This window comes from Tachyglossus aculeatus, chromosome 2 (genome assembly GCF_015852505.1).
Source record: "Tachyglossus aculeatus isolate mTacAcu1 chromosome 2, mTacAcu1.pri, whole genome shotgun sequence".
NCBI classification, from domain to species: domain Eukaryota; kingdom Metazoa; phylum Chordata; class Mammalia; order Monotremata; family Tachyglossidae; genus Tachyglossus; species Tachyglossus aculeatus.
The window spans coordinates 66,567,134-66,584,382 of NC_052067.1; the positions used below are offsets into that span (position 1 = coordinate 66,567,134).

Consider the following 17,249-nt stretch of genomic DNA (forward strand, 5'->3'; position numbering starts at 1 on the left):
TACCATTGATGATGCTGATGAAAATGAGATGTACCTTGAGATACGTCTGTATTCTGCCTCTCCCTTCCCTGCCCTCTTGCTTTGTTTTTTATGGGGTTCTGGTTGTATTGGAATGTCTAGGTGCATTTTCTGTGGGAAAATTGTGTTCTCAGCCTAGAAGCAAAGGAACAATGGTATTATAAATGTAGATGAGGCCAAAATGGGTTTCACATGCTCAGTTTGATTTTTGTAGGTCTAATCTCTGAAATTACTTTCAAGACTACTCTAGTGACCATTTTCATTCCAACAGTATCAGTTTATATCCTCCTCTGCATCTCTCTAAACCGTAAGCTCATCGTGGGCAGGAAATGTGTCTACCAACTGTTATGTTTTACTCTCCCCAAGCACTTGGTACAGTGCTGTGCATACAGTGAATGCTCAGTAAATGTGATTGATTGATTGATTGATTGAAACAGAAACTCCTTACCATTGAATATAAATCACTCCATCAAGTCTGCATCACCCTTAGACTTGGATTTGCACCCTTTAAGGTCCAGCACTTAGTGCTTTGCACATGGTAAGCACTTAATAAATGCCATTGTTATTATTATTATCATTAATACTCACCCCACCCTCAGCCCTACAGCACCTACTTATCCTTAAGTTATTTCTATTAATGTCCGTCTCCCCCTCTGATCTGTAAACTCCTCGTGGGCAGAGATCATGACTACCAACTGCCCTTGTATTGTGCTTTTCCAACCGCTTAGTACAATATTCTACACACAATATGCAGTCAGTAATTACCATTGATTGATTGGTTTGGTTCTCAAACTTTACAGGAACTTCAGAAAGCAGTCGATCACCGGAAAGCCATTATCCTTTCCATTAACTTGTGCAGCTCAGAGTTCATCCAGTCTGACAGTGAAGAAAGCAAGGACCTGCAGGAACGCCTGACCCAGATGAATGGATCCTGGGACAGAGTATGCAGCATGCTGGAAGAATGGCGGGGCTCTCTGCAAGATGCATTAATGCAGTGTCAGGTAGTAACCTCAAGGACCCTCTTCCAGCTGCCCAAACAGCCCCCTCCCTGCAGTCAGATGTGCTGTTGATGTAATGAAACATTTTTAATTTCTGTCCAAGTCATTTAAAATTACATTTCCGACTCAAAATCCTACTTAACTCGTGTTATTAGATGTAACTCAAGTGTTATTTAGATACGTTAGGAAACTAGATCTAATCAGAAATCAGAGCATATACAGTTCAGGAGAGAGCAACACCTTGAGGAAGGGGCATGATATTGAAAGTCCAGTTCTACCACTGGCCTTCTGTGTGACACTTAATGTCTCTGGGCTTCAGTTTTCTCATCTCTGAAATGGGAATGATAGTACCTTCTTCTTCCTACTTTTGGTTCATAAAAGCACTATAGAGACATAAAGTGGTGTTATTATTAGGTCATTTACACAGCAAAGGTGCCCTCCTAAAGTTCCAGTTAACATCTCCCAATCCCTCAATACAATTTAGGCATTGGTTGGACCTGACTTTGAATTCAGAGCCACTAGAGAAGCTATTGTTGAAAATAGAAGTATGACATCCAGTTGAGATGGGAAAAAAACAGCATTTCTCATGTCTTCTCATGCTATTCATAGGATTTCCATGAGATGAGCCATGGGTTGCTGCTCTGGTTGGAGAACATTGACAGGCGAAAAAATGAAATTGTGCCCATCAATCCAAGCCTGGACTCAGATACCTTGCAGGACCATCACAAAATGCTTACGGTAGGAGGCCTAACAGCAGCTTAAATGATGTTGAAAAAGATGATTCTAGGCTTGAGAATAAGAGGGTGGTAATGATCTTTTCACCATTTGTACATTGAAACTGAAGTTGACATTCTAGATCGCAGTTCCCTTGATCAGACATTTCCTTTTGAGAAGGCATTTCCCAGGACCAGTATTAAGGTGGCGATTGGAGATGTGTTTAGCACTACAGCATTTGCAGAAGAAGTGGGATGGATACAACAGCTCATCTTTATTTGCCATTAGAATGGGGGCAGAGAACTGTATTTTAGCAGCTCTCGGAATTTTTTGCATACTTTCTGGAGAGAATATATCCACTGAGTTGCTATGAATCAGAAATGACTCGATGGCACTTAGTAATAATAATAATGTATTTTTTAAATATACAATTCCATCATGATTTGTTAAATATCCTAGAGAACTAGGACGTGTCAGTGCTATTCCACAGCTCCTAAGAGCTGGGAAATTTAGAGTGTGTCTTTACCATCCTTCGGTCCTGCTTTATGAATCTCTTTCCCTCTGTTTTGCATTATTTATGTGAATGGTGGATCTCACACTGTTTTAAAAAAGTTTTCCCATGTGCATTAGACCAATATACACATATGATGGGGCATTTTAATGGAAAGTGTATGTACAAATCAAAATCTGCTCTTCAGAATCATGACAATTTATTGGTCATGTAATAACCAAGTAGAAGTAACATTTTTTAAGCTTTAGGGATTAGCTTCTTAGTGTCTCTGAAAAATCATAGGAAAATGTGACATTTTGCTTTGTAAATAGCAAATCAGGCGTGAATTGCTGGAGTCCCAATTGAAGGTGGCGTTACTTCAGGACATGTCCTGCCAATTGCTTGTCAATGCCGAAGGCCAGGACTGCTTAGAAGCCAAAGAGAAAGTGCACGTCATTGGAAATCGGCTTAAGCTTCTCTTGAAGGAAGTTAGCCACCATATCAAGGACCTGGAGAAGATTTTAGACCTGTCAAGCAGCCAACTGGTAAGTTACCACTGATTTCCATACAACTCAGTTCCCTGGCAGCTTCCCTTTCAATTTTGCATTTTATTCCAGAATCAGGAAAGAACAGTCAGGCCTTTCGATTGTAGAGTAATTTGCTTTATAATGTACATTAATGAAGCATGATGTCCATCCAATCTGAGGCATAATCTCCATCCAGTTTAAGTACCATTCATTTCATATTTGTCAAAATAAAGAGCTCTGCGAGTCTTTGCTCAGCAACTGCAGATGTGGCAGAAGTGTGATTAGAACCCAGGTCCTCTGACTCTCAGGCCTGTGCTCTTTCCACTAGGCTACACTTACTTCCTTTCAGCTTTAGATCTCCATCAGTGATATCTCATCAGGGTCTTAACTCTGTTCTTCTTGTAAGTTAGGTACTTTTCTGAGTTGCCCTAATACTTTCTTTGACCTTTGGGTACATCTCCAGGGTACTTAACAGAAGTCTAGATGCCTGAAAGAGTATAACTCCAAACCAGGAAGCTGCTTAGAAACTAGGGAATCTGTTGACAGTTCTGGCTGGTAATTATTTGATCTTGTAGCACTGTGATTTATCTTTTCCACACACCGTCGCTTAATTGTTCAAGAATACTGACAGATGCACTTGAAACAGAGGAAGTTGGCTTTCTCTTTCAAAGCACAATGCTCTTTTTAAAATTCCTGAGGTTAATTATCTCCTATCATGTAGGATTTGTCATCTTGGTCTTCAGCTGATGAATTGGACACCTCAGGATCTGTGAGCCCCGGGTCTGGAAGGAGCACCCCCAACAAGCACAAAACGGTAATTTTGTGATGGTTCTTTTCAGTCTGCTGATGGGGCAAAATATTTAGTGAGGTGTACTGTGTCCAGCCAACTATGAGGTCCACAGAATTTCCCTGGAGAAAAGCAAGAGCTCATGCCCAAAAAAGTTTGCATTATACAATATAATGCCATACGCTCAGCTGTGCCGCCTTCCCCTCCTGCATGTAAACAGTATTGATAAAAAATCCCTGGAGCTCAAAGTGTGGCTGGTATGCAGAGGGATAGACAGCCTGCTGTTCTTACACTTTAGGCCAGCGCTTAGTCCAGTGCTGTGCATATAGTAAGTGCTCAGTAAATGCCATTGATTGATTGACAGAGTGATCTAAAGTTGTCTTGATCGCTGCCTTCTGGCAGTCCTATCTACACCTCTCCCCCCTGCTCTTCCCATTTCCCTATTAAAGCAGCTGGGAGCAGCTCCACCCATAAATTTAACTAGTCTTTCTAGCCGTAACAAGACTGTGGAGTCCGTGGAGTAGATGGTGGTTCTGTTGGGACAGCAGCCCGAGGCTTTTGCAGCCCCTGAGGCTTTTGCAGCCCCTGAGGCTTTTGCCCTAGAGGGTTTGTAGGATTGAGCTAAGACCCTTCATGTGAAGAGGGGAAAGGCTTGTGATTTCCCATTTGCAAAAATGAAACAATTATAGAAAGAAAAAATTCCATCTCTGCTGCCTTCCACACTTTGATCCCTGTGTGTAACTGAAGTTTTTTTTTTGGCCTCTACAGTTCTGTTGGTTCCTATTATTATCCCATTTTCCTTAGTTCTTGAAACTATTGATTTCGTTTGCACTTTTTATAACTGTCCAAGTTCTGTCTCGGTGAACTTCATGATCTTTTAAAAATTGATTTTTTGGCTACATTCACTAGTTTCCTGTAGATCCTAGTTTCAGAATGTGAAGGAACACTGGCTTTTCAAGGGATCAAATTTAAGACTCCCATCATAGTATGTGGTCATGGGATTGACTAATCTGTCTCTGTAAGAAGCAATCTAGTTGTTTTTAAAATTCTAAGAAAAACAGAACTCTTTAGGAGACTAGAAGGGCCATTACAGAGAATGATAAAGTAACATATAAACATGTTAATGGACATTCCTTACCAGAAGTTAATCTGAAGTAATCATCTCCAGCATTGATGGTTGGTGTCCGTATTATACAGGTGTAAAATTCCTGAGAGGAGCCCTGAAATTCTGAATAAAGAAAATACCAAACCACTTGAGTAAAGTGAAGTAATTTATGTGCTCTACAAAGACGACACTCAAAGAAAAAGAGCCTTGTTATAGCAAGGGGCCGTTTAAGATTAGTAATATAGTTGGAAATTCATTTCATTGTTCTGTGGAAGAAAAGCCAGTTTCCTTAGTTCATGGGTATCAATCCCTCCATTTGTTTTTTGTTTTGTTTTGTTTTTCTTTGCTGCACTTTTAATTTAATTTTCATCAGTAGCTTGTCTTTATTTGCCTGGACTGAACATTCTTCTTTCTTTACCCCCTGTTCATTGCAAACAGCCACGGGGCACATGTAGTGTCTCACAGCCTGGACCCTCTGTCAGCAGTCCACATAGCAGGTACCTTATTCTCCTGGTTTCCACACTGTTCTAGAACTCTAAGAGGATGATGAAAATCTCCCATGAATGGATCCATTGATATGTAATTTGCCTTCTGGCAAAGAGAAGAATTAAGTATTTCGGTCACACCCTTACCTGGGAAAGGTTGGCAAAATTTTGGATGACTTTTCCAAAGCCAAAGTGCTGCATTTATTTGTAAATCAAAATTCCAAAAATGGTGTTTTTACCTCCTAGGAAAAATTTCTTACCCCTAGACACGAGCCATTTTAATACATTTCTTCACATGGTGCTCATATATGTGCATGATTCATTCATTCATTCAATTGTATTTATTGAGTGCTTACTGTGTGCACAGCACTGTACTAAGTGCTTGGGAAGTACAAATCGGCAACATATAGAGACGGTCCCTACCCAACAACGGGCCCACGGTCTAGAAACGAGACTGGGGAGCTGATTAGCACATACTCCATTTGATTCATGGCAAAGACTTTTATCATCCTCTTTATTTCTAGATTTTTTCATTAAGACAGGTGATAGATTATTGCAATATTTTACCGTACACAGGACCCACAAATGTGAATGAAACACACTAACATCTTGGCTTCTCTTTTTAATTTTAATTTTTCATTCAGTTTGTGGGTTTTGGATTCCAGCAATTCTCTAAGTGAAGTTAGAATTTGAGTATTTCCTCTAAAAGTCAGTAGCACCTTTTCTCTTCTGCCTGTCCAAAACTTCTCTGTGGATAACACACAAAGCCACTAGCCTGCTTTGACACTTGACCAAAGCTTGTATCTATGTCGCTTTGGGAATAAAGCTAGTGCCCACTATCATGTGACCACTAGAAAGCAGACTTGCAATTGCCGCTTATTGCTTTCCACTTTGTCTCCAGCGACCCATCATTTCTGCAGCTAACAGTGCTTTTTCATTCCTTGTTGTTGGTGTGATTTGTCTATGTTCTGTCACGCTTCCCCCTGATCAGCTCACATTTCCCTAGACCACAGAAAATACTGTTTTAAGAGCTCATCTCCAAGTCCAGGCTGGAAAGCTTCACCTTTAGAGCTGGCTTTTCTCATCATTAGCTTCTCAGCCCAGCAGCAGCAGGAGTCTAAACTCCTAAGGGGAGAGGAATGAGGAAGTATACAGCTGGAAGCAACTCCTATTTGCAATTTGTGGTTTGCCAGTGGTCCAGTCGGTATGAAATACTTATTGTAAAAGGCATTTTTCATTCAGGTGACAAAAGGTTTAGAAATCGGACCGAATGTTGAATTTGCCTTTACTTTGTCTGCCATTTCTGTTTCTTCAAACATGGGATTTTTTTTTCTGATCTAATGAGAGCCAAGTATGACCTGTCCAAATAAATCCTTCCACCTTTTAGAATAGATATTAAAGTAATGCCTAATTAAAAATTATTCCTAGTTAGTACTGCATTTGCATCATCCACAGTATGTTCTGCAAATTACAGATTGCAGTGATATGCTGGGTAAGGTCATTAGCCTATCTTGTTTTGTTACCTGAGTTCTTCTTCCTTCCCATTCCTCTCTATGGGTCAGAGTGGTAATGTGCTATTGATGGAGCATGCACAAGTTGTACTAACTTCTCCTAGGATCCAAGAGGGCAATATTCAGGGATCAAATAGAAGAAGAGGAATCACAATCTAAGACCAGAAGCAGCTCTAACCTGTTGTCCTTTTCTCAACTTGTTGGAAGAATAAAGGCTGCCAATTTCAGGCCAATTAACACATTTTTACTAGCAGTGCTTATCAGTCTGCCCCACTTGCTAGACCACTCACAGTCTCTCGCAGAAATCCCTTTCTGCAGGACTGAGCAGGTTGTCCACTCCTCATTTTAGGCATGCTTTGCAGCTTTGGGACCAACCCACTTTCTAACAGCGGCTTCGATGCGCACCTTTCAGATTGCCTCCTCGTCCCCTGGCCCAGCACTGTGTATTAATACATCTCTTAGCAGTCCAGTACAATGTTCAATTTGCGACTCAGACAAGCGTGGAATACAAATGAGGTTCTTCTGAATGGTAAACTTCATCAAACCCACCAGGCAGACAGGTTATGGTTGATATATAATGTGTTTTTTAACTCTTTGGCACCGGGGTTTTGTGCTGCACTTTCTGCCTGCAATGAATGCTGCAGGGTGAAAAATCTGATTTCTACTGGGAAAGGAGTAACTCATTAAATTGTTCAGGCTGTCATGGTGATCCTTTAGCGGTCAACATCAGAGTACTTTGTGTTTGATCTTACATTGGATCAGCCAACCGATGAGGTTAGAGGATAATGAGGCAGCCCCATGAATTAGAAATGTTGAACCCCACAAGTCTAGAATAGAAAGTTTAAAACCCACTATCAGGGGAAGGTGGTTAAAGGGGGGGGGAAAGTATTTTAGATGTGTTTTATACTGTTGTATATTGCAATTTGGTGTTCCAGTAACTCCTTTTTGTTAGTTTATGTAACATGGTATTAAACAGATCCGAGTTATATAGAGGAAGATGTAAAGCTGTGATTGAGTATGTGCGAGACATGACTCCCTCCCTTTATTACTTGTGAGAAGGTAGGCCCCCAAGCTGCTGATCTTTTGAGTCCTCAGAAAATGTACACACACTTAATTTTTAAAAGATGATTAAAAAAAAATCAGGCCTTTTGTGAACATTGTGGCATTGTGGCTAATGTCCTGATCAACTTCTGTTGTCTTCCTTGGATCACTCTTATCAAGTCCTGCTGCCACAAACTGTATTAGCATTTCTTTGCCTCCCCCTTTCAAATAGTGAATTTCTGCTCTCCACTATATTTGCATAAATTGACAGTTAAAATCTGGCCCAAAGCATTTCCATTTTTCAGAGGAAATGAGCATTAGACACAACAGTAAATAATTCATTAGCCTTTTTCCATAGGTAACTGACTTTTGGTACGTAGCAACTCTGCTTTCTCTAGCATGTTGTTCCATGATCAATCAATCAATCATATTTATTGACTGCTTACTGTGTGCAGAGTGAGGAGTGTTAGAGTAAAGCAGTGACTGAGTGAGGGAAAAGGTTTCCCTCATCCTTGGTCCTAGTGGGCAAGGTAGGAGCTTAACATCCAATTCCCAATTGGAATCTTTGACATTAAGAAAAAAAGATAAAAAGGACAGAGCAGTGATGCAACTAAGATGGCAAAACATTTGGTGTGGTTTAAAATGCAGGTGAACATAGGCAGCTGTTCATGCTAAGCAGAAAACAATCTAGTGTATCTCTGTTTTTTTAGTGTATCTCTGTTTTGGTCTTTAATATCCATTCCAGTTGGTTAGAAGCTGACAGATAAATAAGTTTACCCAACATCTAAGGCCTTTTAGAGGCACAATAACTCCCTCATGAGACTAGGGTCCAAGTGGTGGTGGTGGTAGTAGTAGTAGTATTTATAGTGATGGTAATAATAGTGTCTATTAAACTGGTGAATTTGAGGGAGTGACCTGGACAGAGACTTTGGAAAGATAATGGGAACAAGTGGCAGTTGTACAGCAAAATCCAGTCTTTCCATGCATGTGATGTGAAAAGGACTGTCAACTGTGCATTGGTTTTATTAGCCACACTGGCACACACCAATAAAAATCTCCATCACTAGCATCCTGAAGGACAGCAAGTGTTACATAATACCTAGAGCTAACCTTTGAAGCTGAAGTTGTTGACAGTAAGACTTTTATTAGTGTATGTAAGTTTGGAGATGATCAATAGTTCACCCTCTGGCTCTAAGCTTGTTATATTCTGGGAGTGTGCCTGTTATGTTATAGTGTACTCTCCCAAGTGCTTACTACAGTGCTCTGAACCCAGTGAACACTCAATAAATACGATTGATCAGTGTCACCAACATACCCTGGCACATGGGATACATGTAAAGTTTTCTTTTGTCACTGTTGCATTTAGTAATAATTGTTGTATTTATTAAAGACTTACTGTGTGCAGAGCACTGTCCTAAGCACTGACATAGGTACGTGATAATTGGGTCCGACATAATTTTTAGGCCAATGGAGCTCAAAGTCTAAGTAGAAAGGAGGACAGGAATTGAATCCCCATTTTGCACATGAGGAAACTGACTCACAGGGAAGTCATGACTCACCCAGGGTCACCCAGCAGACAAGTGCCAGAAGGCATTAGATCCCAGGTCCTCTGATTCTCAGACCCATGTACTCTCTATTAGGTCACACTGCTTCTAGTAACACAATGCCTGAGGTTATTTTTGTTTTTCCCTCCTGGTTTCCCGACCTTGCCTCCGATCTGTCTGTGCTGCTGTCTCCAGCTGCACATAACTCCAGACCTGCCTCAAGAAGGTAGTTTTGATGGTCTTCCTAGAGGCCACTTCAGTTGTAGAACCATAGGTCCAAACTTGTCTCCCTTCCTGGAAGAGGGGCAATTCAGTTCTGAACTATGTGACACATAATAAGAATGCTGGTATTTGTAAGCACTTACTATGTGCCAAGCACTAAGTGGCCTAAAATGCATAAATATACCTACTTCAAACAACCCGCCTGAGCTTTATGCCAATCTGTTGGTTAGACCCTTAAACGAGTCTGCCTTTGGAGTCCTTCAGGATGGTCATGACTCTCCTCATACATTCCCTCCAGTCTTGTTTTTCTTTGTTAAGTGCTTACTATGTGCCAGGCACTGTTCTAAGTACCGAAGTAGATCCAGGCTAATCAGGTTGGACATAGTCCTAATCCCCATTTAACAGATGAGGGAACTGAGGCACAGAGAAGTGAAGTGACCTGCCTAAGGTCACACAGCAGACGAGTGGCAGAGTTAGGATTAGAACCCAGGTCTTCCTGACTCCCAGGCATGCTGCTTCAGTGCCTGGCTACAGCCATCCTGGACTACAGTCCTAGAGCTAGCCTAGAAGCAGGTTAACTTCGATGAAGGGGCAAATCCTTATTAACATACATTTGAGTGGGGTCTTGCTTTCAGATTAAATTCTCAAGATAATGCTGTTCCAAAAACAGCTAAATGCATCTTTTTTTCTTGATCCCATCTCAGCTGTGGGCTCATGATAGCCATTCATTTTTTTTAGGCTCTAACTTTTCTGCAGAATTCTTAATCTGATTTCCACTGATTCCACTACAGTTTCCAAATTGTAAAAGCACTTCTCTCTGACCGTATGCCACTTCCCTCTATTTCCTTTGTGTAGTCATTTTAGCATTGTATACACTGGACAAGTGATGTGGAGGGTTGGAGCAATTATCCAGAGAGTTTAGGCCAGAAAACTTACAATTGAGAAAATAGAAAGATCTAGATAATCAAGACTGTCCATCCACATCTGTTCAATTTGCTGGTTAACTTCGTAGCTCTGTGCTTCACTTTACCTGTGTTGGCATGGGCTAACTGAGACAATAACAAGCATGCCAAGGAACAGGCAGGACAAGACAAATGGCTAGTTGCCCGTGTTCTGGCACTTGGAAATTCCCTCAGATCTTTGTTTCAACCCAGGTCCTTTTTCAAACCACCAGACAAAATATCAAAATCCTACTTTTCCCACCAGTGAACAAGTTCGATTCACCATTTGCAAGAGATGACTTTGGTCATCAGTGCTTACTTCGGTGTGAAATATACTATGCATTTTCAAGAGCAGCCAACTGCTTTGAAGGCAATTAAGCACTACTTGTTCCTTTTGTTCCTTCTTCTTCAGCCCATTAATTTCCTGGGTTGGCATTCTTAGACATTGGAAGGCCTGGTAAAATTGAACTGAAAAAAAGGAATGCTCTGATGCCGTTAAATGTCCCATGTCCTTTCATGGACTCTTGATAATTTAATGACTTTAACATAATGGCAAGAATGAGTAGCTTTCCCCGCTGGCTCAAGTGCCACGTGTTTAATGTGTAACCTTTGTTTTGATCTTGAACTTTGACCTACTTCTTCCTGGAAGTTAAACATTTAAAGAAACCAAGCAGCATTTTGCTCTCTACTCATCAATTATTTACATAAATTTGTTTGTCCTAGAGACTTTAAGGAGGTTCATCAATAAGGGAGCCTAAAAGGAGATTAATAACTAGGTAATTTGCTGCTCCAGGAAGGAAAGAGAGCCGAGTATGTAGCAAGGTATGTTGAACCCCTTCAAGTGACAATCCCTTGGTCTCCACTTGAGCAGGGAGCTTTCCTCAGAACCCTCCATTGTGCTCATTTGGGCTCCAACAAGTAATATGGTAGGGCAGTGTAAGGTGCAGTTAGGATAGGGAAAATGTGTGTGTGTGTGTTGCCAAGTGGTTGTACTGACAGCCTCATTTGCACTGGCTGCAAATTCCAGCCAGTGAGTTAAGCTCCAGGCGTTAGCAGTGGGCTTTGCTCTCTCTTTGCTTGGGTCTACATCCCAGCTGAGGAAGAGTTCAATTAGAAGCTGCAGAATCTGATTTCAAGTCTGAAGACTGTACCTGAAGGAAAGAAGGCTAAGTGTGAGAGGTTAGGATGCCAGGATCCAATGGCCCCTTCACACATCAGTTGAGACTGTATGCCCTTTCTAAATTATAAACTCATTGTGGTCAGGGAATGTCCATTACGTTGTACTCTCCCAAGTGCTTAGTACAGTGCTGTACATGCTGTAAGCGCTCAATAAATATGATTGTCAATTCACCATGGTTATGGTCTCAAGCTATCCTTGTGAAATAAAGGAAGGCTTTTTTCGTGCCCTTTTGAGTATTGCTTAATAGATATTCTTTAGTTCACTTCTTCCGTAACTCCTTTCCCTGTGAAATGACCATGAGTCAAAAACACACCACAAACTAATGTTTTTCCTTTTATTTGGGCCTAAAGAAAACTGAGTAAGACACAGTCTTGATCATTTTTCTTCTCTCTCTTAATGGAGTGGCACCTTGCACATCCTCATCACACTTCCTTAAACTTCCAACCAATAGCCCAATGCAAAACCAAATTGGGAGAATACCAACTAAAAATGTATACTGTGGAGTAAGGTGGCATTTTTGGAAGGTATAGATAGTGATGCTTTTGCATTGTTTAATTTTCTGGCAAGACTTTAGCAGATTGCTTAACTTCCCTCTTCTTTTCAGGGATCTTCAAAAATATCATTGGAAGCAGCAGCACCTAGGACAGTCTCATTCTTGTTGTTGAAGAAACAGACAGATATTGGAGTAGTCACTAAATTGTTCTTACAAGTTTTATGCCACATAGAAGTGTTTCCCTATTGGTTGTTCAAGGGTGTGAACATATTCTTTACTCCCCAGTCAGACTTCAGATCACACTGTAGCCACTGATCTTAGGGTGCTTAATTATCATCACCTCACTGGTGGAAAATATTTTTTACAGGATAAAGAAAGGTTATTCCTTGGGTCAGAGGTTTTAGGAAGACATTTAACCGCCCAAGGTTCACGGCTGATTCAGTGCAAAATGAAGCCGTGGTCTGCTCGGAAAGACTGAAAAGGCTCTGTGAAGGGTCTTTTCAAACAAATGGGGATATTTTATTATACTTGTTGCACGGGTTTCCAATGCATTTGGGATGAATTGGAGGTTTCTTAACAGATGTAACTGTGAACAGCCCTTTCCTAATGGTGAATACCTTGGGTGTGGGGACCAAATGTGGGAAATGCATCAAACATTCACCTTTTAAATATGCTACATCTCATTCATTCCTTTGGATGAATTTGTGAAAAAGCAATTACCTCTGTTAATGAAAATGTTATGTGAAATGATGACAAAAGCAATCATTTTAGTCTCTAATTAGTTGACTGACTAAATGTGTATTTTCCATGAGTGCAGTTTGCAAACAACTCTTGTTCACATTGGGGAAAAAGCAAAGACCCTACAAAATGGACTCGGTTGACAGTTAATTATGAGTTGAATTCTACTTTGCATGTCTCTTTGGATTCCAGAAAGAGATACCAAATGAAAGAGCTTCCTAGAGGACAAGTGCCTGAGTTCACTGTGTGTGTTGATGTCTTTTCTCAGGTCCACAAGAGATGGCTCAGATTCCTTCCATTCTGAGTCCCAGCCGGCTCAACCACATCAGTCCTTCTTCCTCCGGGTCCTACAGGCCGCTCTGCCGCTCCAGCTTTTCCTGCTGCTCTTGGTCGGTCTTGCCTGCCTCGTGCCAATGACCGAGGAAGACTACAGCTGTGCCCTCTCCAACAATTTTGCCCGGTCCTTCCACCCTATGCTCAGATATACGAACGGCCCCCCTCCTCTGTGAATTAGCAGAAAGACTCCCCCACATCCCCTCTGTTTTTCTAGCAGTACTATGGTACTGGTACGAGGAATGTCTGGCAAAAGCCATATCAGAAATGGACCTTTATCGAGTTTGAATGCACATAACAGTGGCAGCTTTTTCACTATCTGTAACCTCTGTGGGCTTAGGATCACACCGACAGCAGGTGAATATTCATGAGGTATCAGACCCAAAGTGCTTAAACCATTTTGGGAAACAGTTCACTTCAAAGCACAGAGTCCAGGCTCAGGCACGGAGTAAGAACCTCTGGTTTCTGGATCCTGAGCCACTTGAGTTCTGGGCTTCTGAAAGGCCAACCGACTTTAGTTGTCAGGTCTGTCTGAGTACCTTTCCTATGTGCTGCTCTACTGATCTGTTAGCCAATCCTTCATAAAATCCCCTATCAGTATTGAACAGTGTACAAGCCAACCAACCAGCGTGAAGAAGATTTTAGAACCTTGTAACATACACTTTTAAAGAGCTTATATGGCAGCTTACTTTTTCCTTGGTTTTGTTTCAGCATGACTCTCTAACCTCTGCTCGAGATGCCCAGGCTGTAAATCTTAAAGGCACATTTCTATGGTTTAAAAAAAAAAAACAAACCTGGATGTAATAAGGTCACGGAAGGTTTCATGAAGAAAACTATTGAGTGTTAAGTATAAAAAAAACACATTTATGTATGTACAGTTTGCTAAAGCCAAATTTTATTTGTATTGATTTCTTTGCATTTATTAGAGATACCGTAAAATATTTTGTCCGTGTTTTTTAATGAAAATATAGAAGGATCTAATTTTAATTTTTAAGCCATGAATGGTAAAATATAACCACATATAGCAATATGTATGCCTCATTTAGTTCCTTTGAAAAATTCACAAAATGATCAATCCAGTGACAGCATTCATGAGAAAACGAATGTGGCCTCTGTTTTTTAAGTTTTTTAAAGGGACAGTTAAAAGTAACAGACAGGCTGCCTGAATCTGTAGCATTGCAAGAGCCGTTAGTCCCAGATCCTAGTCAGTCGTTCTGTTCACAATGTGTGTATGTATATTTTTTAAATGCCAGTCACATTCATTTTCTGTGATTATTATAGGCTCCAGAGCAGTGATTCCAAAATGTTCATGGCTGCATGCAGCAGAGGATTTCACAGAGCCACAGAGAGAAGCTCGGGCCACTAAGAGATACAGGGACCCAGACACACGGTGAATGCATTTCAAAATACCATGAATAATAGGTCATGAATTTCTCTTAGTTTTCAGTTTTCAATAAGCCCCTAAAATGTTAGAGACCAGGTATGCAGTCCTCGCTAAATTTCCTTTGCTATTTGCGACCCATGTGCAGGAGGGCAATTATCTGAGACTTGCAGAAGGATTTAGATATATAGTGAGCACATCTGCGAGTCCTGTGTGGGACAGGGACTGTGTCCGACCTGATGAGCTTGTTTCTTCCCCAGTGCTTAGTACAATTCATAAAACATGGGAAGCACTCAACAAATACCATTATTATTATTAGTATTATTATTATTGCTATTAGTAATAGGAACCAAGATACAGAAATCAGAAAGTCCCCAGACCTTTTAGGCTCTTTTCAAGCACCAAGAAGAAGAGTCCTTTCATCAAGAGGAGAAGCATTTATAAATCCAGGGCCAGATTCTCTCAGAATCCAAACTATAATCTGGAACATATGCAACACCGCTGGAAACATAATATTTTCATATGGTTTCATGACAAATCATTATAAATAATTCATCTCAAAAAATGAAATTGCCTATCCCATTTTCGTGCAAAAAGGTGAGTAAAATTTGCCATTTTAAAATCATGTCTTCAAGACTTTTAGACAGGAAAGATTAAGAGCAGTGAAAGGAATTTGGCAATTTGGTGACTGATTGTTTAGTTGGCCTAATTTTGATTTCTGTAGTTTAAAAGGATTTCAGTGTTTAGAAGATTTAGTTTGAGCAGTTTAAATTCTGAGTATGTATTGCCCAATCCTTTTGAACCTCTAGTGAGATATACTGATTTACAGAATGATTCTCCAAGTTTTCTACCACTGAGTAATTAAGGCACGGAGAGAATCAGGATCAAGAATTGTTGACTAATGACAGATAGTCTGTATGTTGAGCATCTCAGCCGAAAATCCACAAGGGGTCGCACACCACACAAAGCAACCCTCATTTTCTGGATGGGGTTAAAAAAAAAATCACCCCTTCCCATGCCTCAGTGTTTCGTTTCTCTAATTTAAGTAGTTTCTCTTTCCCTTCTACCAAGTTTTCATTACTTTTATTATTGTTATATCATAGATTATAATTATTATTATAGTATTTAAGTGCTTACTATGCGTTCTAAGTGCTGGGGTACATTCAAGTTAGACACAGCCCCTGTCCCACATGGAACTCACAGTCTAGCCCAAGGTCACACACAAAGCAGTTGGCAGAGCCAGGATTAGAAGCCAAGTCCTCTGATTCCTAGATCTGTACTCTTTCCACTAGGTCACTCTGTTTCTCAATTGTCCAGGCAAGCTGCCAGGATTACCCTCTATTCCTACTCCTGGTAACCTGAAGAAATAGCATCAGCCTGACACGCCTCCGTTCTGTATGAAGGGAGAAATGCCTTTTTCCAATCTGGTAAGAACCTTCTTACCCTCTCAGGATTGCACCTGGAGAGTTTCCAGTACTCTACCAGTCTCAGTTATGTGAGGGAGAGTCTCGCAGAGGCATACCCATTCCATTCCTAGTGGCCAGTGGCTAGCGATTGGAAGGCAATCTGCTACAAATCAGGATTCCCCTGTGCTGGGCAGCAGCGGCACAGTAGAGAGTTGAGGGCAGAGACTCAGGTTTACTGCACAGAAGGAGGCAATTGTAAACCATTTCCATATTTTTACCAAGAAAACTCTATTGGATACACTACCAGAACAATGGGAGATGGAGGTGGGGCATTCTAGGAGAGATGTGTCCATGGTGTCGCTATGGGTCGGAGGTGACTTTGACGGCATTAGACAAGAACCTTCTTCAAGAGAGGTAGAGAAGCCTGCGGCTTATCAAAATCTGGTTTTATTGGGTAGGTGGCTGTGGTTGGATTTTGGAATGTTTCCCCTCTGTCCCTAGGGAATACCACACCCTTGAGTTTGGAAACAGTCAATCCGGCAACACGTTAGCTCTGGCTGTTGAGAGACATTGAGACTTAGCAAACACAGAAGCAAGACAGTGGAAAATGCCCTCAAATTAGGCACAAAGGATAGAAAAAGTTGCAGTGGCAGGCATTTCACATTGCTGATGAGTCAGAAGATAAACATTTTTAGAAGAATTTTGTTTTTGGTTAAGAGAAATTGCAGGGTATGGCTCCAGCAATATCACTGGACAACCCACTCAAAATGAATAACATCCTCACAAAAAGGCTGATGTTGTTTCCCATTAACTAGTAACACATAATTTTTTTTTTTATTTAAAGGGGCAGAACACTGAAACAAGCAATAACTGAAAAGCCACATCTAAAATCTGGAGTTAAAAACAATTGACTTGTCAGTGAGCCACACTTTGTTATGGTATTTTTAATAATGCAGAAGACATCTTACATTATCACCCTGAGAGCACATCTGTAATCAAGAACAAAGACATTTCCTTTGAAGCCCCAAATTCTTGAGTATACACAGGGTTGAGGTAAATTAGAAATATACAGGGGCCACCAAAGTGTTTTGTGAAACAGATGATTTTTTTTAAGTGGTTGGAGGTATTTTGAATGAGATCACGCTAGACGTTACGTACATTAATTAGGATGTAATTAACTACATCTACAAAAATGTAGCTAGGGAGAAGAGCTGATGTTGTAGGTTGCAGTGGCATGAAGTTCCAGGAGAGGGGATTGTTCTCTTGTGAGGGCTGCATTGATTAGGCTTGGCTGATTATCAGGTGATGGTGTATGGTAGGATTGGATTTTTTTTA

General features: G+C 40.8%; 1 protein-coding gene and 1 non-coding gene across 7 annotated transcripts in view; both read left to right on the forward strand.

The window, feature by feature from the left end:
* The window catches only part of SYNE1 (spectrin repeat containing nuclear envelope protein 1), a 503,300-nt gene extending 489,148 nt beyond the window's left edge, over positions 1–14,152 (forward strand). For 5 of the 6 annotated variants that reach the window (XM_038770126.1, XM_038770112.1, XM_038770118.1 and 2 more), the window contains 6 exons: positions 819–1,019; positions 1,626–1,754; positions 2,553–2,765; positions 3,469–3,561; positions 5,078–5,136; positions 13,063–14,152. In XM_038770126.1, coding sequence (XP_038626054.1) covers positions 819–1,019; positions 1,626–1,754; positions 2,553–2,765; positions 3,469–3,561; positions 5,078–5,136; positions 13,063–13,303 — 936 coding nt within the window. In that variant the 3' untranslated portion in view covers positions 13,304–14,152. The remainder of the gene's footprint in view (positions 1–818; positions 1,020–1,625; positions 1,755–2,552; positions 2,766–3,468; positions 3,562–5,077; positions 5,137–13,062) is intronic. The other variant, XM_038770125.1, reaches the window with a different exon arrangement.
* Positions 14,153–15,949: 1,797 nt separating this feature from the next.
* On the forward strand, positions 15,950–16,085 carry LOC119924784. The gene has a single exon (XR_005449479.1). It is a non-coding gene; the product is annotated as a small nucleolar RNA SNORA7 (small nucleolar RNA).
* The last annotated feature ends 1,164 nt before the right edge of the window (positions 16,086–17,249 follow it).